Raw genomic sequence first — 26,898 nt, 5'->3', positions numbered from 1 at the left:
TCTATGAGAAGTGAACAGATGGTTTCTCTTTAATGCAGCTGATGTTACAATTGTCCAGCATTTATTCATAGATACTTGCCATTGGTTGTTTAACTCCAGCGTCGGCAGATCTTTCCCCCATACTCTCTCCGGAATCCGAAATTCTTCTTCCCCTGCCAGAATCAAGGCCCAGTACCAAAGCAAAATTTCTTTTTTTATAGTCTCATTTTTCTGCATTTCTTTTTCCAAGGTTAGATTGCCCGCTCTAACTTCTTTAAGAGATTTAGCCCAGCTAGATAGTTGATAAAACTTAAATTTTGCTAATAGGCCATTAGTTTTTGAATACAAGGTGTTCCAGTCCAGAAGGATGTTTTCAGACATTAGATGACCCCACTTGGTTATTCCTGCTGATTTTATCGGGAGTGCTAGTTTGTCTTTAAGACACTCTGGGGTGCCAGGGGAGTCCCATATGGGGGCCAAGTCACTGTGGTAAGGAATGTTCAATGTGCATCTTATACCGAACCAAGATTTGGCCGCAAACTTCAGCGTCTTAAGTTTAATTTTTTTGAAAAATTTGGGATGTCCAAATTTATATAGGAAGTGGCTGGTTTTGTTAGTCATTGTTTGGAGGTACGACGGATAAGTTTCAAATGTATTGAGGAGCTTTCTGGTTGACTTAAATTGAAAAGCTCTGCAGTACTCAAAGAGATCCGGGCTTGCGATCCCCCCCTGCACTTTTTTCCTTCTTAGTTTGCTCCAGGCAATTCTGGGGGTTTTTGAAGACCAAATAAAACTTGCGATTTCGCTCTGGATTCTTTTTATTACTTCTTTTTTGAATTCCAGCGGGATGGCACCAAAAGCAAAAGTAAATTTTGGTAGAATTGACATCTTTATTAAGTTCGATTTACCTAGTAGGGTCAAGGGGAGTCCCTCCCATACCTTCAGTAACTTTTTCACTTCCTTTTCTATTCTTTGTATGTTAATGAGGGTCACCCTGTCTAAGTCTTTTACTAAATCTATACCAAGATATCTGATTTTAACCTTATTATAAGGGCTAATTGAACTATCATTCCAACTCAAAGTTTCCGTTTTATCTTGGTTGATTTGATAACCAGAAATACTTCCAAAGCTGGTTAAGGCCTCTTCGACTGTTGTTATTGATCCACTGAGGTTGCTTGTGAAAATCATCAAGTCGTCTGCATATAGGGCAATCTTCTTAGTCCAGTTTTGGAAGGAAAAAGGAGATATAGAGGGATCAATTCTGAGATGTTCCGCCATAGGCTCAATATAAAAGTTGAAGAGCAGGGGGGAGAGGGGGCATCCCTGCCTCGTTCCTCTCTTTATCTGTATATTAGAGATCCTGGTGAATTTTCGCACATACTCAATCAAAGAGAGACTACTAAGCGAAGCAATAAAAACGGGATCATACAATAAAGATGATTGGTCATTCAGGATCCGTTCAGACATCTCAAAAGCTACGCAAGACAGGCAGTGGGAGTTGGGCCAGATGATGCCGGAATTGAAAGCGCTGGGCGCTACTGTTCAGATGAAGTTTCCGGCTTCTCTCCGGATAATGTGGAGAAATAAAATGCACAATATAAAAGACCCCAAAGAAGCCGAAAATTTTCTGGAACAATTACGTGATCAGACGAAAAAGTAGATTGCACCTTTACATGCCTTGCCCAAATGTTAATAAAGCACAGAGCTCAAAAGAGGGCCATAACAAGCCCAAGGTAAAAGGGAGGTTTCTCCAGGGAAGGGGGGAATTTTTTAACGTATTACTTTATTTTTGCACTATAGAAAAGATAAAATGAAACAAAAATTACACACGGGAAATGGGAGCAAAATAGGGAAAAAAAAGGAAAAAACGTCCTCAGCAACAATCAGAAATAGAAGGAGTACTTGGAGCCCCGTAAAAACAGAACGAACTAATCTCAAAAATGAATAAAATTACAACTCATGTCAAAATAATATCCTGGAACGTGAATGGTTTAAGAATTAAGAGTAGAAGAAGGAGAATATTAGAATATTTAAAAACAATAGATAGCGAGATCATAATCCTCCAAGAAACTCACTTACAAAAAAAAGAGTGGGATGACATCATGAAAAAATTGCATTGGGTAGACTCATATATCTGCACTAATCAAGAGTGCGTTGTTAAAGGCATTGCCATTCTCTTTAAAAAATCTCTGAGGGTAAAAGTGGAATTTTCAGAAATTGACCCAAAGGGGAGATGGGCCCTGGCTAGAGTAAGGATACGGAACAATCCGTTAACCGTGGTAGGTTACTATGGTCCAAACATGGACGACCCGGTTCCGCTGCAGACCTTGTACTCTCATTTACTCTCGGCTTCTTCCCCAATAATTTTAGGTGGAGACTTCAACATAATACTCGACCCAAAAACAGACCGCCTCCCCATTAGAAAACAAATTACTTTGCCAAAAATGAGAGATTGGTTGGGGGTATACAAAAGAGATCTGGGCCTAGTGGATATATGGAAACTAAAGGGGGAAAAACAGAACAATTTCACTTTCAAAAACAAAAGACTCGGAACCCAATCAAGAATCGACTTCTTTTTGCTGGAGCGTGGTCTAGTTGAAAAAACAGTTAAAGTAGAACATATCTCTGCCCACCTTTCGGATCACTCTGCAGTCTTGATCACCTTGAAACTAGACTCTATTAAGGAAAGTACAAGATGGACTTTGGACCGTACAATCCTCCTAGACCCCCAGATCATTGACCAGCTAAAAGTAAGGACCGAGTCTTTCTTTGAGGATAATAAAGAAGGTACTTCGATACAGACTACCTGGGACGCTTATAAAGCGGTGATCAGGGGACACATCCTAAGCCTAGCAGCCCATAAATCAAAGAGCATGAAACAGTCAATATTAACGTTGGAAGAAAAAATCAAAATCCTAGATATACAAATAGCCGCAGCAACTTCTCCCTCCCACAAAGAACAACTAGAGGTGGACCGGATGAGTCAAAAAGATAGTTTAACAGAAATATTAGAAAACAAAGTGCGAGAGAAATGGGAAGCCAGCAAATTCGCCCACTATGAATATGGTGAAGGTTGTGGCAAGATGCTCGCCTGGAAAACTAAGACAGAGCAAGCTAAGAATAAGGTTGTTTGTATCGACCCCAAAAACCCAGCGGAGAATGGGTCTGAAGAAGCCGTAATAAAACAAGAATTCCACACTTTTTTCTCAGATCTTTACAACGAGGACTGTAATCCCAAATTGGAAGAAATAAAACATTTTTTGGATCCCCTAATTCTTCCAACCTTATCAATAGAGTTGAGAGAAGAACTAAACGCAGAAATCTCGTCCCAGGAAGTAGAAGAGATATTAAAAAACCTTAAGAAAGGCAAAGCGGCAGGTCCAGATGCTCTACCTAACGAATTTTATACAAAACTAAAAGAAGCATTACTTTTACCCCTAACCACACTATTGAACAAAATATTTATAGGAAAAGAGGATCTTCCAGACTCATGGAATGAAGCGACAATTACCATCCTTCTAAAACAGGGGAAAAGCCCCAAAAAATGCGAATCCTACCGTCCAATCTCGATCTTGAATTGTGACTACAAGATCTACACACAGATTATGGCAAAGAGACTCGGAAAAATAGCGGGACTTCTAATAAACAACAACCAGAAGGGCTTTATACCCGGAAGACAATTACAAGATCTAACGCAAGAACTATTCGCAGTTATAGATCTCGCCACCATAGAGAAAATCCCTCTATCAATAATCACCATCGACGCCGCCAAAGCGTTCGATAGAGTTAACTGGGTATATCTATGCGAAGCTCTGAAAAAATTTAATCTAGGGGTAAATATCCTGAACATGGTCACAAAAATATACTCCTCTCCTAGAGCATGCATCTGTCCTTACACCACATCAATGCATTTCCTTATAAATCCATCAACCCTGACATTCATCCATTCACATGGATGAATGCATCAATCCATCTCCCATCATCTGTCTAGCTACCCATCCCATCCACCTATTGGACCACAATCATTCATCAATCGTTCCACCGTTGTGTGCATGTTTGGGCGTGAGTGTCCTTTCTGTGACTGCATATATGCCTTTATTTGTACGCCATTGCATGCTATCTTTGTGCATATGGGTCCCTGCATGTGCACGTGTGTTTGTATGTCTGTTGGCTTATGTGCATGGCTCCCTACTCTTGTGTTTATCTGTGTGTTCCTGGATTGATATTGGGATTTTACTCCAGTGTCATAACGTAAATTCATGGTGACCCCCTGCAAAATGTGTCTCTCGTATCTCACAGATGGCCTTGGGCAACATGAGCCCCCTCTAAAGGGTTTAGGAGCCCAAGTAGGGTTGAGCAGTGGCGGCTGGCAGGGAACAGGGGCAATGAATCGTTGGGATTGGTCAGACCGCCATGGTTTGGTGCTCAGACGGGGACTGGGAGCCTGTGTATGTTCCCCACCAAGCTGTGCATTACAGGCTGGTGGGGAACTTGCAAAGTGTGCATGACAGTTTGGCTGGCCCAAGACGGCTGGCCAAACAGTTATGCACACTTATAGTGTGACCACCTCTTCTCCCCCTGTGATCCCAGCCCCGCCCTAACCTAGCCCAGTAGCCCAAAAAATAAAATGATAATAACGAACTTATTAACAATTTTAATTTTTTTCTTTTTTTACTGCTCTGAGAGTAGTGGGGCGATGCTCCTCCACCTTAGCGGGGGGAGCCGCCCCTAAGGTTGGGGCCCCCTGTGCTGCAGGGGCCAGTATTACACCCTTGGTTTACTCTGTGTGTGTATGTGTCCTGTGAGTGAGCATGTATGTCTGTACTTTGTGTTTCTGTTACCACAGAAATCCAAGCTTCTTAACTTTGACTTTGTTTGGTTCACTTTGGTCGTTTAAACAGAGCCCTCCTCTTCTTTAACCAAAATCCAGTTTTTTTCTTAATGTACTTTCTTTATTGATTTATTCCTTAACAGCCCCCCTCATTCCACCCTGACCCACTGCCCTCAGGGTTTCCTCTTGCTAATTACACACAATCCAGCTGTTAATGTTTTCCAGCAAGTAACCATCTCCAACTAGCATAACACGTGACATAAAGTAACACACGACATCATGACATATTGTGTTGCCTTCTTCCCTCTGCTCTTGTCTTGCTTCCTTGTTCCCTCTTTCCCTCTCTCCTGACACATAGGGGTCTATTACGATGGACAAAGTCCGCCCGCCACAGTAACAGTACATGGGACCGACTGCGGAGGTGTGGCGGTCCCGCTATGGCAATTAGGATGCCACCGCCACGGTGGCGGTGGCATCCCGCCTATATTGCATTGCGGCGGGCGGTGCTGTAAGCAGCACCCGCCACAATGCAATATATGCATGTTGTGCAATGGTATGCACAACATGACAGGAACCATGGGGTGCCTGCCACCTGTGTGTGCCAATGTTGGGGGGTACCACGGGTGCCCCCCAATTGCATCCCCCACCTCCTTACACCCGCGGGGGCCCACAACAGGCCCCCAAATTGAACACCGCATGCCTTTCCATGGCAGAGTCTCCGCCATCGAAAGACATTAAACCACCAACATCATATTATGGGGGGCAGTGCCTGCTATGCACCGCCACTATATTTAGGCCTTCTCCGCCCGGTAGGAAATCGTGATGATTGCCTATCAGCGGAAAAGCAGCGGGCGGTCTTTCCGTCTGCCGCGGTACCCCCACCACGCTAATGGGGCCGGGGGGGTAAAAGGCCATCCGACGGGGTGTTTTGGCGGGCAGATCGCCACCGCCGGTAGGGCAGTGGCGATCTGCCTGCCATGCTAATGGGCCCCATAGTTCCCCTTCTGGATGGAACCCTCAAATTGTACCAAGAGCGATCTTGGACCCTCGCCCTGGTTCGCTATAAGCTCCTCTCTCCACAAAGCATCCTCAGGAGTGGTGGAGATTCTCTGAGGAAGCCAGAAATTATGTCCAATAATGCCTAAGTCCCTATGCTTTGTTTGCAAAAATAAAATAAGGACCAGGGCTCTAATCGGGATGCTACTAAACCTGGTACCACACATTGCCCCTGCCAGCGCCTCCAATGATAGTAACAACACAAGTACTAACATTCACACTCCTACAACTGTGACAGCTCAGACTATTTCAAGCTCCCAAAGCTATAAGAATGGCTTGGGTGGCAGGTAATATTTTTTTTATGTATATTGAGTTAATAATTAACTGTTGTTATGGTCATCTCTAAATTACCCAGTCAGCACCACCTTGTGGCAGACTGTCACAGGCCCGGGCTAACAATTAAGTGCCCTCAAATTCACGAGCAGAAAAACCTGTGCTCTGATCAACAAGGCAGCATTCTTGTGGGGGTATGTGAGGGTCTTTCCATTCCCTCCCCCACTTTTGTTGTCACTACCCATGGCACATGCCTTCTTCTACTCCCTGCTCAGTTGTACTGCACGTGGACCTGGCCTGTTCGTGCACCGTGCTTCTGAACACCCAGCCTCTTTATCACTTAGACTTTTATTGTTTATATCACTGATCTATTTATGAGTGTCCCTGACTTCCCTGTCCTAGTAATGGTTTCTTGTTGGCAGGCAGCCACGGTGCAAATGGGCTGCTGTGCTCCCGCCGCCATCTTTCTTTCTCTGACGCACACAGAGGGACTGCTGCATCCCGTAGGATGAAATGTGTGTTCAAGAGACAGACGGGGCCGTTCGAGCCCCACAACACATGCGAGAGCCGAGCAGGGCTTGTCGGGCTGGAGACCTGTCTGCACCAATGAAGAACAGCCTCGCCTAAGGCAGTCTGTTTCCGCCTCTGGGTCTGGCCTTCTAGCCCCAAGTAAACAGATCCAAGGAGAAGAAGCAGACTCTCAAAATGGGACGGAAGACATGAGACAGTAAGCGGCATATTATCAAGGAAACGCAATAAATATCGCATTTCTCACTTTGCGCGATTTTGGCCAACGCCGGCTATCGCTGGATTTAATCGCCAAGATATCACGTTATTATCAATGCATATCGCCATAGTGACTAAAAATCCGGCAATAGCGGTGAAATGCGGGATTATTCCCAGCGATAAACCTGCAGCGATAGGGGAATCCTTAATGATAGGGAGATGTGGACTTAGCCGTACAATCCACCTCCCATGATACAGATAGGCAAGTCAAGATTTTTGTTGACGTTAATTACTGACGATAACCGCGGTTAGCTGGGCTTTTTTTATCGCTTCGCAAAGTTGTGTCTGCTAGTGTTTCCATGACGTGTTAGTCAGGAATGCCTACTTTGCATGCATTAGCGATATATATCGCTGTAATGCAAAGTGGAAGAAAAACAACAGCTAACACCTGTAATCCTGCGCTAACAAGCCTGTTAGCGCAGGCTTGTTAATAGGGCGGTTAAAATATCACCACTTTTTCGGCAAAAAGTGCCACAAAAGTGGCAATATTGCCCTCGATAATATGCCCCTAGGTTTCCTCCCAGCGCTTCAAGGTGCCTGGGGTCCACAGTGGAAGGGGCAGAGAGTGAAAAGGAAACTGAAGTGATTCTATACAGGGAAACCAAAGGAGGCTTCAACTGCTACAGGTTTCAGGGGAGCTTCTACAGGGAACCAATAGAAAATTACACATGGAGATCAAACATGTCTTCTACAGGGGGTTCCAAGTGGAGGCTCTACAGGGACACCAAAGGGGGCTTCTACAGGGATACCAACCTGGGATTCCACAGGGAAGGCTAAGGAGGCTTCCATAGGGACAGGCAGTCAAATGGGCTTCTACCGGAGGTCCAAAAGAGAATTCCTCAGGCGGACCAAAGGTGACTTCTACAGGGAAACCAAGGAGAGGCTCTACAGGAACACCAAATGGGGCATGCACGTAGGCACCAAATAAAGTTCCATAAAGGAACCAAAAGATGCTTTAGCAGGGAAAGGCAGCAAAAGAGGTTTCTACAGGTGAACCAAAGGAGGCTTCCAAGGGGATATCACATGTGCACTTGACAGGAAAAGTCAGAAGGCACTGAAGGAGACTTCCACAGGCAAACCAAAGTAGGCTGCGACAGGGGAACCAAAGGAGACTTTCATAGAGACGTGCAGCAAAGGGGGTTTCTATCGTATACCCAAAGGAAAATTCCACCGGGACACCATAAGTAGCTTTTATGGGGGAACCAATGGGATGTCTATGGGGTCCACAAATGTTCTTACATAGGGAACTAATTGGGGGATTCAACAGTGGACCATGTGGGAAAGCGTATAATTTCTACAAGGAACAGGAAGGCAAGAAGGTCTTTTACAAGAAAACTAGTTGGGTCTTCCACAGGGAAGCATAAGACAGGATCTCCATGGATCAAAACAGTTTTTAGCAAAAACGGGAGATCTCTGGTCAGACGGGTGCTGCCCTCCGAAATTCTTCTAAGCCTGTGGCCGAGTCAGTCTGAGTTGTGAAACAGGCAAAAGAGGCAGTAGTCAGTAGAGGGGCAGCAGTCAGTCACGGATCAGGAACGCACAGGTGCTGCAGCTATGTTCCACCGCCCGCAACCTCCGCCAGACCTGCTGCAAGTAATGGCCACTGAGAGGTCTGTAGCTGCTTCTCCATCCACTGAAGTAAGAGGTGAAGCAGTAAGAACAATATTGTTCCGGTAACACAGTGCTCCATACAACCCAAACCTGGGGCATTTGTTGTCGATTATAACAAAAGCTGCCTTGGTCACTGGTTCCTGCTTCCACCTTTTATGAGTCCTTCTCCCAGTCCTTCCATTTCTTTACCCCCTATCTCATGTTGCCGCAGGTACATTTTTAGCAGAATCTATGTTATGTTATGTTATGTTATGTTATATAGGCTTGTAAAGTGCGCTGTTACCCAAGGGTGTCCTGGTGCTGAGCACTGTCTAATTAGAACGCACCCCCTGAGCACAGACTAAGACCAAACAACCAAGTCTTCAGACTTTTCCTGAACGATAGGAGCTCTGTAGCAGTCCTTAGATGTAAAGGAAGGTCGTTCCAAGCACTGGTGGCTCTTTGGACAAAGCTCCTTCCGCCCCAATTTGCCTTTTTAGCTCTGGGAACGATCACCAGCTTTGCATCTATGATTGACTCTAGGTGTAGAACGTACTTCACCGTTTACATCTGCCCACTATTCTGCTTCCAGACTCTCGATAGGAAGAAAAAAAAACTTTCTCGCCTACACTGTCCTGTCCACAAGGATTGCCTGTCCTCAAGAGAATTTGATGTATCTTCTAGCTTTGCACTTCTCCAAATCCTTACTATCCAAGAAAGTCATTTGGGGAGGCACAGCTTTTTCAGTCTCTACAGCCAGGCTGTGGAACACTGGCTACTTCTACTCATAGAAACATACTCTTTGTACTCATGCACACCCATTAAGCAGGCATGGATATGGAGGAAAGACCACAGCAAACAAGATCCCCACTCATCTTCCAGCTTTATAAACACTGGTAATACAAAATGCAATGACAACCAAATGACGATACTACAGTGAATTCAATACAGAAAGACAAACAAGTTGCAAACCATCATAATACGCAATGGCCATTAAGCTCCGGCATACAAACTCATGCCGGCTATCGACACACCTTCATGCTTTGCTAAGACGTACAATGCAACATGCAGTGACAGTATAAACGATAACTCTTATTTGATCAATTATCGGAAATCTCATTACAAGGTTATACCCTTTTGTGTAGTGGAGTTTTTGCAATGAGGATAACCTATTATTTTATTATTTCGAACAATACTCGATGAATGGGGTCTGCTTCCACATATGAGGAGGCAGGGAGAGATCATTGGCTAGGTAAGGAGTGGGGGCATCACTCCAGGCCAAGTTATATAGAATGGCGCTTGCATAGACTAGATACAGAGAAACTAAAGGACTCAAACCTATTTAAAGAGGAAGTCAGGGTCCCAGAGCTTTTTAAATATAGTGAGGTTTGATCAGGTCCAGATACAGAGCAAGTGAATCGATCATACCAAAATACAGTGGATGTGTGAACATTGTTTTATCTCTTTAAGTTTCCAGTGTGTTTAACCCGTTCCGTGCTCCCGTCGGCCGTGAGCACTACCTGGCTGGAGCTGCGAACGACCGTTGGTTGTCGCAGCCCCGCCCGTTTCTTCAAACTTTCCGCACTCGTGCGGAACGTTCGAAGCAGCTAACGTGTTAAAATGGTGCTTGCACTAACATAACTGAAAAATTCACTGTCTTCCGTTTTGAAATGATGGCGCACTACACCATGTAACAATTGTTGCTGTTATTTCATTTGCTCTGTTAGGGAATTGTGAGCTTTCCCAGCCTTTGTAAATAAGATGTAACTAACCAAGGGCAACCTCGCTGTCCCAGTATGCAATGCTATAACTCTTGTCAGCTCAATAGACTCTGGGAGCCTCTGAATTCGGGGCAATAGTAATATGAGAGAATCTTCTAATGTATTCCTTAGTTAAATGTTTCTTATTGCCTGTTCCTCATTGGTTCATATCCTGAGAATCATATATAAGGGTAGTAACGTGTGAATTCCTTTACCTAAGGACCTAAAACAATTTATCATCAGAAGCAACCCCTATGCAGATGAGATTGTCTGACATTGTGCTCTTGAGTCCAGTACCTTTCACATGGATGAGGCATTCAATGCTGAGAGGGAAACTATGGCCAATAAATTGAGAAACTCTATACAGACTTTCAATGAGCTAAGGGAGGTACAAAATGCTGCCCCAGAAATCGAAAAGGTGAGGTGGGAAAGGATATGATGAGTAAAAGATACTGGTGACATTTGGGTGTCTAGTGATGGAACGCCGGTTCTCCCCGATTCTATGTTACCTACTATGGTAAGACACATGCATGGACCAACACGCGGGTAGGGACAGAATGATGTGAACTTTAAGCAATTTTGACATGAAAGTCACTTCGATCCAAGGTTGAGAGTTTATACCAGCACTGTATAATCTGTCAAAAACAAAATGTGGGCAAAAAGGTTGTAGTGACCATGAGTCATATAGGAAATCTGATGGTCCCTTCAACTGTCTCCAGATCGATTTTGTGAAGATGCCCAGATGTAAGCAGCAAAGTACATCTTTGTGATTGTAACCTTACTTTCCCACTGGGTAGAGGCATATCCCAACAGGAGATGGGACAGTCTGAGAGTTGCCAAACTGCTATTGCGAGAATTAAACCTGCATTTGGGGATGCCAGTTCAACTTGATTCAGACCAAGCAAGTTACTTCACGGAAGAGAGGATGCAGTTGCTATGCAGAACTTTAGGGATAGATCAGAGATTCCATTGCAGTTAGAGACCCGAAGCTTCAGGCATCATTGAAAGATTGAACAGGACTTTCAACTCCAAACTGGCCAAAGCCTGTGCGTGTACATCTCATAAATTACCCAATGCCTTTCCAATTGTATTATTGAGCATTTGAAACACTCCCTGAAGGCGGACAGGATTGTCTCCTCATGAGACGTTGAAGGTTAGAGCCATGTGAATTCCTTCTGTTCCAGCAACTACTCTTGTGGATATCACAGATGATCTGGTTCTCAAATACTGCAAGGGATTGGCTGATGTGGCGCATTCTATGTTTCATCAGGTTGATGCTGCTACTCCAGCTCCGTGAGAGTCTCCATGGCCATGACTTGAAACCTGGAGACTGGGTTCATGTGAAGAAGAAAGCCCACAAATTATTCCAGGAAGAGCTTTGGAAAAAGGCCTATTCCAGGTGATATTGGTCACCAACACTGCTGTGAAGTATGATGGTCGCCAAACTGGATCAATGCATCACACACCAAGAGGGTGAAATGAAAAGAGAAAGAAGTGAAGCCAACATACACTAATTCCTTGAGTCTGCCCAGGTTTGAAGTTTCTGTGTATTCTGAAGAAGGGTACAACCAGTCCGAGAGCTCATAGTCTCCCAATGCGAACCATCATCAAAAACAAGTGCAAGGCAACTGTGCTGTCATTCCGGTGGCGACTATGACACCAACCATCAGGTTAAGAATACGCATTTAACGGAAGTGGAAATACTCGGCACTGAAACTGGTCATTCCACTACATTTTTCCCTCCAATACAGTCGATATGGGCTAACCGAGAAAATCCCGGTCCCATTGACCCTATAACTGATCAAGTCAGGTTGAGAGTTCTTTCATGGAACATAGCTGGGCTAAGATCAAAAAAGGTTGATACTGCTTGGCTAAGTTTTGTGACCACTCACCATATCATAACATTACAAGAAACATGGGAGCCCACTGACCACTTTTTTTGGGATGGCTATATATCATTTTGGAAATCCGCTATAAAGTCAAACATGGGCAGAGCCAGAGGGGTCTTCTTTTGTTGCTTAGTCTTAAACTCTCCTACAACACCAATCTGATCGACGTCTGCTCACCCCACGTGTTAGCTGTAGAACTGACAGGGAAGTACTTACCCACACTCCTTGTGGTCAATTTCTACAACTCCTTTACCAGGACCAATGTGACTGAGCACCTAATGGCATTAGAGGGCTTTTTAGTGGCTTCAGGGGAAAGCACCGAAGCCTACCACAATACATTAATTCTGGGAGATTTCAACACCCCTACTTGCTCTCTTAATTGTTTGGCATTGTTGGAGGAGGAGGTCGGTTTGCAGGGGCAAAACCATTTTGAATATTCCCTGTTCAGCACCTTCTTAAAAAGCATTCTTTCAGTTCATAACCTGACCTGCCTACAGCAATCATGCAGGCTTGTACCCGTAGGTACCTATATTGGCCATGGCTGTTAAAGTGCAATTTACCATATACTAGTCTCCTCCCCGTTAATATCTGCTGTAGGAAACTTAAGTGTTACCCAGAATCCATTTAGTGATCATAACCCCTTGCAACTAGATCTCTATCTATGAGACGCTTTTAAGGGTAGGATTGCTAGTCAACTCACCAATATTAACATCAAACCTAAAGACAAAGCACGTAGAGTAAGGTGGGACATGATCCCTCCCGAACGTTTTATGGATAATCTGTATAATACCTGTGCCCCAGAGTTTAAAGTGTGTTTAGATCAGGAATCTCATGCCAGTTCTATTTTGGACGCCTTTGAGTTAATCACTAAACGGGTTGCCTCTAATTTATCTACCACGACTAGAGCACGGCGTCCAAAGCTGAAAAGATGGTTTAATGACACCTGTATGACTACCCATAAGGAGCTCATGCAGGCTCTTAAGCAAAAACCGAGGGTGATCTCTTTAATCCAAAAAAGCAGAAAGGCTTACAAACTCGCAGTACTGACTAGAAAAAAACAACTGAGGGAGATAGCCTGGGAGGAGCTCAGCCAAGTCAGCGTGCTGGCAAACACTTCCAAATTTTGGTCTGTTGTTAATAGCCCCCTCTTTGATGATTCACTCAACTCCTGCACAAAGTGTTTAGTTCCCGCAGAGATATGGGTGCAGCACTTTGGCAAAATCTACAGTGATGATAACCTTGGGAATTCCGCTGGACAAACCGTTCCTGGAGTAGTAGGTTCCCCGCTTGTTTTTAACACAGAAGAGGTTCTCAAAGCTATCATCACAACTTCAGGAGTAGAAGCGCCCGGCCCCGATGGAGTACCGGCTGACTTATATAAGGCAGATTCAAAAATTTGGGCCATTATTTTAACACATGTTTTTAATGCAGCCTGTAGGATGTATGACGTTACAATGCATGCTTTTACCATGCATGCCGTTACAACGCAGTTTTTACGACTCATACCATTACAACGCATAGTGCTTTGGGGTGCTGGATAGTGAATAGTTTAATTTACTATTCCATCTCCAGTCCCCGTGGACACTAGGGAAGGTGTTGGATAGTAAATTAAATCTATTCCCTATCCTAGAGCACCCCCCAGCGCAATGCGTTGTAATGGTTTGCGTTGTAATGGTTGCGTCGTAATGGTAGTGCGTTGTAAAAGTTTTGTTGTAAAGGCCGTTCCCCCAGCCTGTATGTTTGGTTTTCCCTTATCATGGGCAAATGTGCCTTAACCATCACCAGGTGATAAGCAAGTATACTATCGCCAGGGGGGGATCTCCACTTGGCCTTCATTGACCTCTTCTCAGCTTTTGATCTTGTTAACAGGTCCCAGCTGTGGCTGGTTCTTCAGGAAATGGTACTGGATGCGGATCTGATCTCCTTCCTGGCTACTGCCACTGATAACACCACAGCCGCAGTACGCTTCAACAAAGACGGCAGCCTGACTGACTCTTGGGCAGTAAAAAGAGGGGTGCGACAGGAATGCATATAGGCCCCTCTGCTATTCACCGTCTATATTAATAAATTAGGTGATTCCTTAACAACTTGCTGCAAAGACATACCAAGAGCCGATACCAAAATGATTCCAGCACTCCTGTTTGCGGACGACGCAGTTCTAGTGTCCAGAACCGCCAGGGGGCTGCAACTGCTTTTAAATTGTTTTATAGATTTTATGGATTCCCTGGATTTAATTAAAAACAATTAAAAATCACACGCTATGACAATAGGTTCTAGGAGGGCAGCAAATGCACAATTCTACTGTAAGGGGGCTGAGCTAATCAAAGTGTCTACCTTTCCATACATAGGGGTGCGCTTTGATGATCAGCACTCGTGGTGTGCACAACGCACACTTAAAAAGAATGTCTTAGCTAGAGCAGCTGGGGCAACCCTAGATTTCGCTAAAAGAATAGGCTCTAAACCGTTCCCTGCGATTTTAAAGGTGTATAACGCTAAGTGCATCCCCATGACCACTTATGGCAGCGATATCTGGGCTATAAGGATGTGAAAGAAATAAAAGGAACAAAAAAAAAATGTATGCGCAAACTTCTTTCCGTCCCGGCATCCACCCCAATTTTTAATTTACACGAGGAGTTGGGAGCGGGCTATATTTCAGGCATGATCGTGGTTGCTCCAATTCTCCGCTGTTTGAGAATTTAGGCTCAACCAACTCCAAACTTAAACCAACTGATCATTCAGGATTGCTTTGCCTCGGAGAAGGCATTAAATATCTCATGGCTCAAATACATTAAAACCCAGACTGAGAATTTTGGATACCCCGACTTGTTTTTGTTCCCTACTCCCCTGACTAAGTCTGCCGTTAGAGCAGTTAAATTGAAGTTTTTAGATAGATGTCAATGTTTAAGGGAGGAAAGAGAACTAATTTAGCCCTCGGTGAGAAAGTATGTCATATTGAGCCTGGGCCTGCAGATGCAACCATATTTAACATATATAAACAAAGCTTACCATCTTTTTGTTTTAACAAGATTTCGATTGAACATGGTTCCCTGGTTACTGGCCTTTCCTAAAGGCTATTTTAAACCGGACTCAGCAAATTTGTGCACATGTGACAACACTTCTCAGAGCAAGACACTTTACATATTTTGTTCTTTTGCACTCACTATGACCCCCTGCGCAGAAAGTACATTCTTCCCTTAAGGGGCCAACATTTTGTGCAAGTAAGGCCAGCCCTGGTTTATTTACAAATGTTAGGCTCACCTATAATCTGTGTCGGGGTAGCAAACTTCCTAATTGGGGCGATCAGACAAAGGAATAGGATGACGCAGAGTTAACCCCTCTGAATAAGTTGGTAGTATGTCTATTACCACTCAATGTAACATTACAGTCATAAATGTGGTTTTATCCTTTTTTGTTGTATAATATTTTAATGGGCTTTAAGCACATTAAGACATGAATTGCTATTCACTTTATATGATGTTTTATACTGATTTGCTGTCTTATGCTGCACTTTTATGGCTCTAATCAGCCAAATAAAGTTGATTTTGACTGACTGGCCTTCACAGAGACAGTGAGAACTCTGGGAGAGCTGATTCAAGTCAGCCTAAACCAGGTTAACAGAAATCAGGAAAACAAAATTGGCCAAAAAAGAGCCACCTCTGAAGGCAAATCAGCTTCATCCGAACCAAAGATCACAAGCATCTCCAAGGGTTGTGCATCAACAAAAGAAGGATGGCCAAAGACTAACCTTAAGATCCTGTTAACAGTGACCAAATGACCAGAATCCATAAGAGAGGTTAGTGAGTTGGAGGAGAATGAACTTCCAAAGTAATAGGACCTTCAGGGATAGAGGGGCATATTACCAACAAGTAGCGATAATTATCGCTAAATAGGCTTAGCGACGATTTTGTTATCGCTGTCTATCGCTGGATATGTTAGCGGACAAAACATGCTATTAGCAACGTTTTTCTCCATTGTGCTAAAGTATCCAGCGATAGCGGCGAAATGTGTGAATATCACTGAGAATACAGCGATATTCACGCATTAGCGATGAAATGCTCTTAGCCATGTTATCCACCTCCCATTGGATAACATGGCTAACAACTGGTCTGAGCAGGCGTTAGTTTTTGGCGATAGCGGGAATATTTCAATCGCTACGCCTGCCTTGCTAATAGGCGATAGCGACGTTAGCGACTGCTTTCAGTCGCTAACAGGTTGGATACGCCCACTTTGCATGTCATTAGCGATAAATATCGCTGACATGCAAAGTGGGCCCCAAACTGCTCGCTATCGCCTAAAAGCTGTCGCTAACATCAGTTAGTGACAGCTTACTAATAGAGCGATAGAATTATCGCCGCTTAGCGGCCAAAAACGACCGCTAAACCGGCGATAATTGCCTATCGCCACCCTTGGTAATATGCCCCAGAGTTCAGAACTTACCGAATATATACAACCTAAAAAGGAAAGGAATAGCAAGTACAGAGGTCCTGATTAGACAAATGATGCCAGAACTGGCATTGAATCCGATGACTGGCTGACCAATGTTGATGAACCTTTATGAGCTCGAATCTGACAACAAAAGGGACTTACCTCATAGAGACCACTGACAAAAGTCAAAAAGGACAAATAGAGAGCTCATGTGATGGTTAGAGGACTTGCACAGCCTTAGGCCTCCATTTGATGCAGAATAAAAATCCCTGTAGCTTTCAAGATAGGGTAGTGACAGTAAGGTAGGGATAGAAGAAGTAGTAGCTTTTTCTGGAATAGCACTAGTTTGCTTGGTCTGATTTAAGATAACATGGCACAGCAACACTGCAAAGTTATGCTTTTAGATTTGTCAGTTGCCATTTCTTTGGGCCATATGTATCAAGATACCCATTTGCGATTATCAAATAGCGATTTTTAAGAAATTGCTATTTAAGAATCGCAAATGGGTATGTATGTACAAAATCGCATTTCTTTTGCGATTCCTTAGAATTCCTTAATTGCGATTAGCAAATTGCGAATCGCAATTAAGGAATACTTTCCCATTCATTTCTATGGGCCAGGAGGCCTATAGGAATGAATGGAAAGTTATTCTCAATTTGCGATTCGCAATTTGCTAATCGCAAATTGAGAATAATTTCAAGGGTGCAGGGGTGTCCAAAGGACACCCTGTTGCACCCCTGAAATATGCATGGGTGCACATGTGGCGCACACAATGCCCTCTGGGCATGTATGTGCGTCACATGGCACTTTGAAAAATGCAAAAATGTGCATTTTTCAAGGAATTCGCAACTTACCACCAACTAGAAGTTGGTGGTAATTTGCAATTCCTTAAGGGCATTTTGCTAAAAAATTTTGCTACATACATAGTATTTAAGGAATCGCAAAATTTGCAATTCCTTAAATACAATTGCAAAATAAGGAATCGCACATTTTGCGATTCCTTATTTTGCACCAGTTTTGCTTCATACATTCCATTTAGCAAATTCGCAATCACACATATGACTGTAGACTTTCCCATGCCGCCCAGTCCAAAAGTGTCTATAGCTATAATGTGTACTCTCAGATGTTACATGAAAATATCAGGTTATTGCAGGTAGAGAATTGCTTTGTGTGTTCCTATCTTCCGGCTTCCTCAGCCGAGGGTTGAGCATATTTTCACTTACCTCTGTCCTACTCTTTTTCCGGCAGCGTCGTTCTGATTCTATTCTATCACCAGCTTTCTATTAAACTGTTTTATACTGATTATGGAAAACCGTTGGAAAATATGTTAATTGTGACACATGAAAATATTTATTTGTGGTCTACTGAACATGCTTATCATTACTCTAAGGAGTTTAAACAAGGGGCCAATGTAAGTATATAATGTAATTATTTACCTCTATAACTAACTTTGGCATTACTAGCCAGAGGATGCATGATTTAACCAGCAAGATCAGTATGGATGGGATAAGTTTTGTAGGTGGGTTAAATGAAAGAGTAAGGCAAGATAAAGAGAGGGAAAGTAAGGAATTTAAACTAGAAACTGACAAAGGAACGAGAAAGGGGAATTTATAAATTCCTCCACCGAGATTAAGCATTGATGTTGTCAAGAAAGTAACCTGATATATAATAAGGAGACACAAAGGGAACAAAACTGTGGTGGTATTGGGATGGAGCGAGTGTGGGCATAATTACTTAGTTTAAGGGAGAATCTTTGCTGAATTATAGGTAATCATTTAGGGTATGTATAATGTCTGTGGCGAAATAGCTTATTTTCAGCTGCTACATAATTGGGTGCATGGCTGCTATGGCACTTTAGTTTTCCCTAGAATTTATCACACTGAGGTGATAGACTCACAGCTTGAACAATTAATATAATGCGTAGCGGGTGCAGCTTCAAGCAGATACTTAGCGACATCTTTGGAGCATCAAAACCCTCAGTAGGGGTGGCATTAAATAATGTTCAGATTAGAAAGCTGTCAACTTTCATAGATAGACTAATTACTAACACAGAAGGTGCCCTAATCGTCATTAATAAGGAATCGATTGCTATGAGAGTCATGATCCTGCATGTGTGCTCTTATTCACAAAAGTCTGCAAAATAATTTTCTTAGACCTCTCATCCTTAGGGTTGACTTCCCCTCAAACGTTTTGCCTTCCTCCTTCTCATTTTTGCTCATCTCATTTTTGCTGATTTCATTTTTGCTAGCCTTAGGATTCTGTGCACTTTTCCACTGCTAATCAGTATTAAAGTGCAACAGCTCTCTCCTTAAAACCTAATAACAATGGGTTATCCCCAACTGGCATATTTGATATACTTATAAGTAACTTATAAAGTGTACTACATGTACCCCGGCCTGTAAATTAAATGCTGCTGGTGAGCCTTCAGTACTTCTTGTGCCACCCACTTAAGTAGCCCTTTAAACATGCCTCAGGTCTGTCAATGCAGCGTGTGTGTGCAGTTTTAAACTGATCCAGAGACAGACTGCAGGCCCTAAATGGCAAAGGCAGGAAAATGCCAACTTTTGAAAAGTGGCATTTTCTAAACAGTAATCAAAAATCTGAATTCACCAAAAAGGAGTATTTTCTTATTACAGTTCCAAAGACACAATACATGAACTGTTTACCTGTTCTCATTTGGAAGTTACAGCTTATTAAATGTGATAAGGTTCTCCAATGCTATCCTATGGGAGATGTTGCCTTGCAGTCCTAAAAAATTAATTTAAGAGTGTTTCACTACCATGACATGTAAAACTTAAAATTGTATGCCCTACTTCTTAAATGCATTGCATCCTGCACTGTGGGCTGTTTAGGACCTACTGTAGGGGTAACTTATATGTATTAAATAGGAGGGTCTGGGCCAGGCAAAAGGTTTATTTGCCTGGTCAGGGCTGGGCCACAGCTCTTATGTCCATTATAAAGGTACTTGAGTAGAGTGGGAGACAGCTTCCTAGGAAACTCATATATTAGCGTAGTTCACTTAGGATATTTTTATCAGCCTTCAAGCGGGAACCTGCTTAGGTTAAACTGGGAAAATCCTACTCCACTTAATAGGAGACAGTTTAACATTCCCCTTCGAAACCGGTTTGACAGTCTAACTCTCCTTAACAAAGGGACTGACTACGTTCTGCGGTCCACATGCAAGCCGTTACAACTGGTTCATTGGATGACCCTAGTTTTAAGGGCTTTTCACCATCTAGTTCTGGTTGTAACGTGGTAGTACAATCTGACCATGAGACATTAGTTTGCATGGATTATAAATCTGTGGATGAGTCGGAGGTCATTGTCCACATTCCCACATCTAATAATGAACTTATTTCCACTTCCCGGACTGATGAGGGTACTGGTGGAATACTAGGTAGTGATGTGAATAATAATAAATGTGAGATAATGTTCTGGAATGAGGCAGTATTGAAAACAAAAGTGACCAAGAAACTATGGGTGGATTTTGCGAACAATTATGAGATATTCTGTGTGCAGGAAACCTGGGTTGAGGAAGCAGTTCACTTGTGTGGCTATAAAAAGTTTCATACCCCAGCAATTAGATCGACCCATGGCAGAGCAAAAGGGGGACTTTGTACCTATATCTATAATTACTTAAAAACTAGGAAAATTGAGTTTGTGGTTAGGATTAGCTACTATCATATTGTTAGTATGCATGTGGACCAGAATTTATGTGTCATTATAGTGAATTTCTATAACAATGTGTCCTCTGGAATGATGGAGGATTTGCATGGAAACTTAGGTAGGGATATGAATAGATTGCAAAGCTCGAACACCAAGGATGTTTTAATCACGTGGGGTGGTGACTTCAATTGTCTTTTATGTCACAAGGGGGATAAAGGGGTTTGTGGGATTAACCATGGTAAAGATACTAGTTTCCCGCAACTTTTAATGGTCGAGGGGTTTTATCAACAATTGATGATATCCTGATATCATGTGGACATCATTCTCGAGTTAAGAATTTCACCACACATGATATTTCTCTGAGTGACCACTTTCCGTTAAGCATCGATATTTTGGTGTCCAATCAAGATTTTAATAGTAAAGGTAAATCTGGGGAGCTTGTAAATAACATCGAGCTGAGTAGGCAAAATGGGTATGCAATGCAGTGGATTAAGGTGAATCCAGAGGATTTTCTCACAACATTAATAAAGAAGTGCAAACAGAGTTTTCATGTATATCTTGACAAAAATTCCTTCCACACATTAATAGCAGAACATTTTAAAGTTATTTTAGCTTTCATTAAAGAAACCCTCTGGATTAAAACAAAAAACGCAATAAACATAGCGAGGGGGGGTTTGACTCCACTTGTACTAAAGCCCATAATAGACTGCAACATGCTTTAAAAGCTAAAGTTAAGGATTATGATCGTATTAGGGATGCCAGAAGGGGCTATAAGAGGGCACAAGCAGTAAGGAAGAATGCGCTAAAAGAGGAAGCCTGGGACGCCTTGCACGAGGCATCATTAAATCGTGACCCTGCTGCTTTTTGGAAGGCGGTTAATGCGCCTTTCTTTACGGATAAATCCAAAGCAACTATAGAAATTGCTATTACTGAGGATGAGTGGGTATTACATTATTCAAAACTCTATAACACTCAAACTGTAGATGAGCAAACAAGGGAGGGGATCGAGGTTGATCCAGAGTTTCCCCCCGCCCTGTGTACATTTAGTATGGATTTTACTCTGAATGAGGTGACTAGGGCCATACAATCTAGCTTGGGTGGAAAGGCACCGGGCCCAGGTGGTGTCCCGGTCGACCTGTATAAAAACAATGAGGCTTTATGGGGACCACTCTTAACACAGTTATTTAACGCCTGTTGCTCCAGGGGGTTTTGTAACGTCCTGGTATGAATCCCTTATTGTACCCATTTTTAAGAAGGGCGATAGGGCAAATCCAGCCTGTTATCGCCCTATCTCATTATTGGATTCTACAGCACAAATTATAGGGTGTGTGATTTTAGATAAACTTCAAATATGGGCGGAGGAGCATTCCATTATAAGTGATGTACAATATGGTTTGCGCAAGGGCCTAGGTACCATTGATCAGGGCCTAAACCTTTACATTCTTCTGGAAAAATACACAACGGCAAAAAGGGAGAGGCTGTTTTTAACATGTGTTGATTTAACTTCAGCATTCGATTGTGTTCTACATGAAAAGCTCTGGGCGATTTTGGAAGGGCTGGGGGTGGATGACTCTATAGTTTTATTTCTAAGGCAGCTTTATTCGGGGGCTAGAGCTAGGGTCCGTTTTGGACAGGATGGGGACTGTACTAGAAATTTTTCAGTGATGAAAGGTGTGCGGCAGGGCGGTGTCCTCGCCCCATTCCTATTTACGCTATAAATCAATGAACTTGAAAGTACCTTAATCAAGGAGTGCAGGGATTTGCCAACAGCAGCCACACGTCCTATCCCTGCACTCCTTCAGACGATGCAGTCCTTATGGCCCGTACTCCCATTGCCTTGCAAAGGGTCATAACCTCCTTTACACAATTTATGACAAACCTGGGTTTAACTATTAACTGCTCCAAAACATTTTCTATGAGATGCGGGTTAGGGTCAAATAAGAAGAAAATACCCATTCTTATTAGTTCTAAGCCAATTGACAATACTAACGTATTCTCATACTGAGGAATTTTATTTGAACAGACAGGCTCCTGGTGTAGTGCAATTAAGGCGAGAAGACTCCTATTTTGTAAGTCACTAATGGCATTAACTAATTTTAGCTGGAAAATGGGTAGACGTCAACCAGGGGAATTGTGGAGTATTTACAGGGCAAAATGTGTAGCAATTGCCACTTATGGGGCAGATATCTGGGGGTTTGCCAATGTTAATTCACTTCAAATAGCTGAAAACATTTTCCTCAGGTACCTCCCTCCTGGGAGTACCGGAAAGCACTTTTACACTAATTTGCCACACTGAACTGGGTTTGCCTTATCCTGAAGATGTGATCAAGATACAGCCTGTACTATTGTGGCACAGGGTTTGGTCCACTGAAGAGCTTGTATTTAACCAGCACATTTTAAAGGATGTTTTAAGTATTGATGGGGCAAAAAAGAAAAGATGGCTAAACTATGTTGAGAAGTTTCTTACCCAAATAGGCCACAAGAAATATTTTAATGACCCATCTTCCATGTGTCGGCTATCAAGAAAGGACCTTAAAAATATATATATGACATATTTGAGTGAGTCTAGAATTACAAGTGAAATGACCAAACCATTGGTGGCGGCACATCGGCCTACCTTGATTACTGTTAACATACAGCCTTACATTTTGTTATCTACTAAGGATTTTGATAGATTTATGTTAACTCGCCTCTTAACATCTTGCACAGAATTTTAAGCTTTCCTGAGGTAAATGACTGGCCAATAACACTTTGTAACTGCCCATGTGATGTTATTTCAGCTCAGTCGTCCATACACATCATGTTCTTTTGTAAATTGTATTCCATACCCAGAAAAAGATGGATTGTCCCCGTGCTAAAAAGATTGCATTGAAGACAGTGTCGTCCTGCTTTTTTGGCAATACAGAGTTTAGATAATGTATTTACTATCGCCTCTGTCATTGCTTTTAAAAGAAATATTTTTAAATCTTGTAAATCAATTATGATATGAATTTATTATATATATATACAATAGTTTTTATCTAACAATTTAATGCAATTAATGCAATGATCATTGTATTTTATTATTGTACTTTGATGGTTATTTCGTGTAGTATAACCGAATAAAGTTCTTTAATTTGATTTGAAACTATACAACAATTTGGCAGATTTGGGAGAATCTAAAAATGAGAGCTCCGAGCTGATCAACTCTGTGTTATAATAAAAATGTAGCTGGGATAATTTAGAAACCATCAGGGGGTTGTGAACATTGATTTATCTTTCCTAAGCTTCCAGTGTGTTTACAAGCGTGCTTGCACCAACAATACCAAAAAATGTACTGTCTACCATTTCCATTTTCATATGACACCTCGCTACTCCATTAGACCATTGCTGCTGTTATTGCTTTTGTTCTAATAATGAATTGTTGGCTTTCCCAGCCTTTGAGAATAAGATGTGCCAAACCAAGGACAACCTCGCTGTCGCAGACTGCTCTGTATACAGTGTTATAATTCTTGTCACCTGAATCGACTCTGGGAGACTTTGAATTCAATGTATTAGTATTAGGAGAGAATCCTTGAATGTATTCTGTAGCAAAAAGTTTCTTATTGAATGTTACTCATTGGTGCATATCCTGAGAACTGTGTATTTGTGTACTAGTGTTTAAAATCTTTTGTCTAGTGTCCTATAAAAGGACATGCATTTCTCATATCGAGGAGACCCCCATTTTCCCAGTCTTAGAAGGTGAATCTATGCTGGATTTACTATATAAAGAAAGTGATGTGATCTGACTCAGTAAAGTGGAAGTGAGGATCTAAGTTCTTGATATGGAGGGGACAATGGTGCCAGACCTATATACAGAGGTATTGATACAGTTAGGTCTAGATATTGGGGATGCATGAATAAAGCCCTAAACACTGAGATAGGGAAGATCCTGTGCTTGGATATAGAGCTTGTGGAGTTTTCAGGGTGGACACTGGGAACATGACTGGACTGGGCTGGATAAATAAGTGGAATAAATAGAGTTTAAGGGTTGTGCAAAGAGGGGGTGGGGTTCCTATTGGCTTTAAGGGCTTCCAGCCATTGAAATGTCTGTGTCAGACTATTAAAATGTCATTACTAAGGGTATGCATGGTCCACGGTACCATATCAAGCTGTGTTGAGTGGTTTCAGGGTAGGAATCCCCCTTGGTTTGTGTCAATTCTAATGACTTCTTCCAAATCAGGAGTCCCAAAAACTGTATTTGGAATTCTGCAGCCAAGTCTTCCTTACACCAAGGAGTGAGTTTGAAATGTGCTTGTGCTAATAAAATGATAGCCATTGTCCAGCCCACATGCTTGCTGTTCCAAGTTGTTCTCTCTTTGACCTATGATATTCTGTCCACTGCACTAATACTTCCTGTCTGTTATCTTTTTCCCTAGTTTCCTGTACGACTTCTACCACTACTTCTACATGTTGACCAATGTGCTGTTCTACGTCAGCTCCACCATCAACCCCATCCTGTACAACTTGGTCTCGGCCAACTTCCGGCAGATCTTTGTCTCAACGCTTAGTTTTTTATGCCTGCCCTGGAGAAAGAAGAAGAAGCGCCCAACCTTCACCCGCAAGTCCAACAGCATATCCAGCTACAATCACACCTTCTCCAGTCAGATAACTCGCGAGACCCCATACTGAGAAATAAGCTGTGCCGCCCAGGTTGGGGTGAACGTGACGGTGGTCTGCTACTCTTCTCAGCCACACCTTTACATGACTTTCCACTGGAGAGACAGCAGAGCCAAAACTCCCACCAAAACAGCTCCCTTGCCTGGATTGAGGGGGACATTTTAGAAGATTGACTCTGCCTTGTGTATATATATGTGACTTTGCAAAGGAGCATGCTTTATGATACATGGGACTATAAATTATGTCTCTTTGGACTACAGGAGGTCACTCTCCTCTGATGAAGAGATTGGCATCAACAAATGACCTAAATCGTTGACCAAGATATTTGAAAACAGAAATATGGGGTACCATACTATTGTTATACTCTGCACGAGCCATATGATTCTTTCAGCAGTACTTCTATTCAAGCCTGTGGTTTTTCTGGCTCAGACATCAGCTCCTCTTCTAAATTAGCCAGTCAAGGCCATCTCAAGGTATTTGAGCACCCGAGGGGACAGCCTATATGACTGATGAAGCACCCCTTCATTGAAAGGACATGAGCAGCTACCCATGTAGTAGGACATGTGATCTGTTTTTTCCTTAATGCGGGCGTATGGCATACCCTTACAATAAAGACCTCTGGCTGCCCCAGACACGTGCACCCTGCATCCCGCCTCTACCACATTAGAGGCAGAGAACTATTCCTGTTCTGATTTACTTGCACCCAGACATGTAGGCATATCTCATCATCTGAAGAACAGTAATGTGAAATACAAAAAGTAATAAGCTAATATCTAGTACTAAGGTTAAAATAGTTTTATTTAAAGTCAAGATTCCACAAAAGGGTTATGCGTGTAAGAAAAGACTTAACAGGTCAGGGATTGGGTATGTTTGAGGGTGAATTCTGAAGACACACATTCATATTACTTTGATTCAGGCTCTTAGGTCTTTTAGGTGGTAACAAGACCACTAAAACAATGCTCAGGCAGCATTTGGTAGCACTCATGGTAGCAAACCTTGTGATCACCCTGGATACGTGGAGCAGTGACATACTATTTGATAACATATTTCAGTTTAGTAATTTCTACCTTCACAATACTTAGGTCCCATCTCATCACAGGTCAACTGCATCTTCCTCGTCCTGCTCAATATTTGTATGGTTGTCCTTGAAAGGTTGTAGACCAACCAGCCCACACAAGGAAAACCTTCATCTCCACAAATTACACAGTGACTACTTCAGCAAAAGATGTTTACCCATCTTTATCTTGAAGGCTTTAGTTAGGACCAAGAGAGACCACATATTCAGACATCATGCATGTCTTAGCCATGGGAAAGCTAAGCATTGATAATGCCTCACAAGGCTTGACTGTGCTATATCAATCATTAATTCAATACTAGACGAGGTAGAGAAATTGGACACTTCCAGCCACAGCTCTCGACTTACGTCATTGTGGCTACATCTCATCTTGATGAGTACGTCTTAAGGCAGAGTCTCAAGAAACAAGAATTAGGCGCATCATAAACCATAGAGAAGTGGAGAAGAGAACTTTTAAGAACTCCGCTTTGTGGTTCCACTCAGGACTGGTAGGGCTGGTGGCATTAGGGAAATCCCCTAATGCCACCAGCATTTCCCTGTAGGATAGTCAACCTCTGTGCAACACCACAACCTAAAAGAATGGAACTTTCATCAATGAAGGAGCTGGTACAGAGCAAAGAGAGGACAGCACAGTCAATGTATACATTGGGAAGAAATTGGTTGGCAGGTAGTCTTGGTAGCACCTGCAAGCAGCAATGATGGAAGAAGTTCTTTATCTATTGCCATTCGCACAAAGGGGCGACAGGAGGGCATCCCAGCAATATCTTGAGTCAGAACATAAACAAGCCTGTTGCATCCCCAGTCCCTGCACATTGCTGTCCATCCCCAGCATGTCTAAGGCAACCTGTGTACATTGAGTGTTTGGAAGTAGAACTGTTGTTTGCCACTGTGTGTTTAATGCTTTTCCTCTGCTCACCTAGACACCTTAAA

General features: G+C 42.7%; 1 protein-coding gene across 1 annotated transcript in view; it reads left to right on the top strand.

Moving 5' to 3' along the window:
- NTSR1 (neurotensin receptor 1) overlaps positions 1-25,008 on the top strand; it is a 914,324-nt gene extending 889,316 nt beyond the window's left edge. The window contains exon 4 of the mRNA XM_078650426.1: positions 24,653-25,008. Within this exon, the coding sequence (XP_078506552.1) occupies positions 24,653-24,905 (253 nt within the window). The 3' untranslated portion in view covers positions 24,906-25,008. The remainder of the gene's footprint in view (positions 1-24,652) is intronic.
- Positions 25,009-26,898: the final 1,890 nt, after the last annotated feature.

This window comes from Lissotriton helveticus, chromosome 7 (assembly GCF_964261635.1).
Source record: "Lissotriton helveticus chromosome 7, aLisHel1.1, whole genome shotgun sequence".
Taxonomy (NCBI): domain Eukaryota; kingdom Metazoa; phylum Chordata; class Amphibia; order Caudata; family Salamandridae; genus Lissotriton; species Lissotriton helveticus.
Note: the sequence above shows the minus strand (reverse complement) of the source record. Positions and strands in the feature narration are given on the sequence as shown.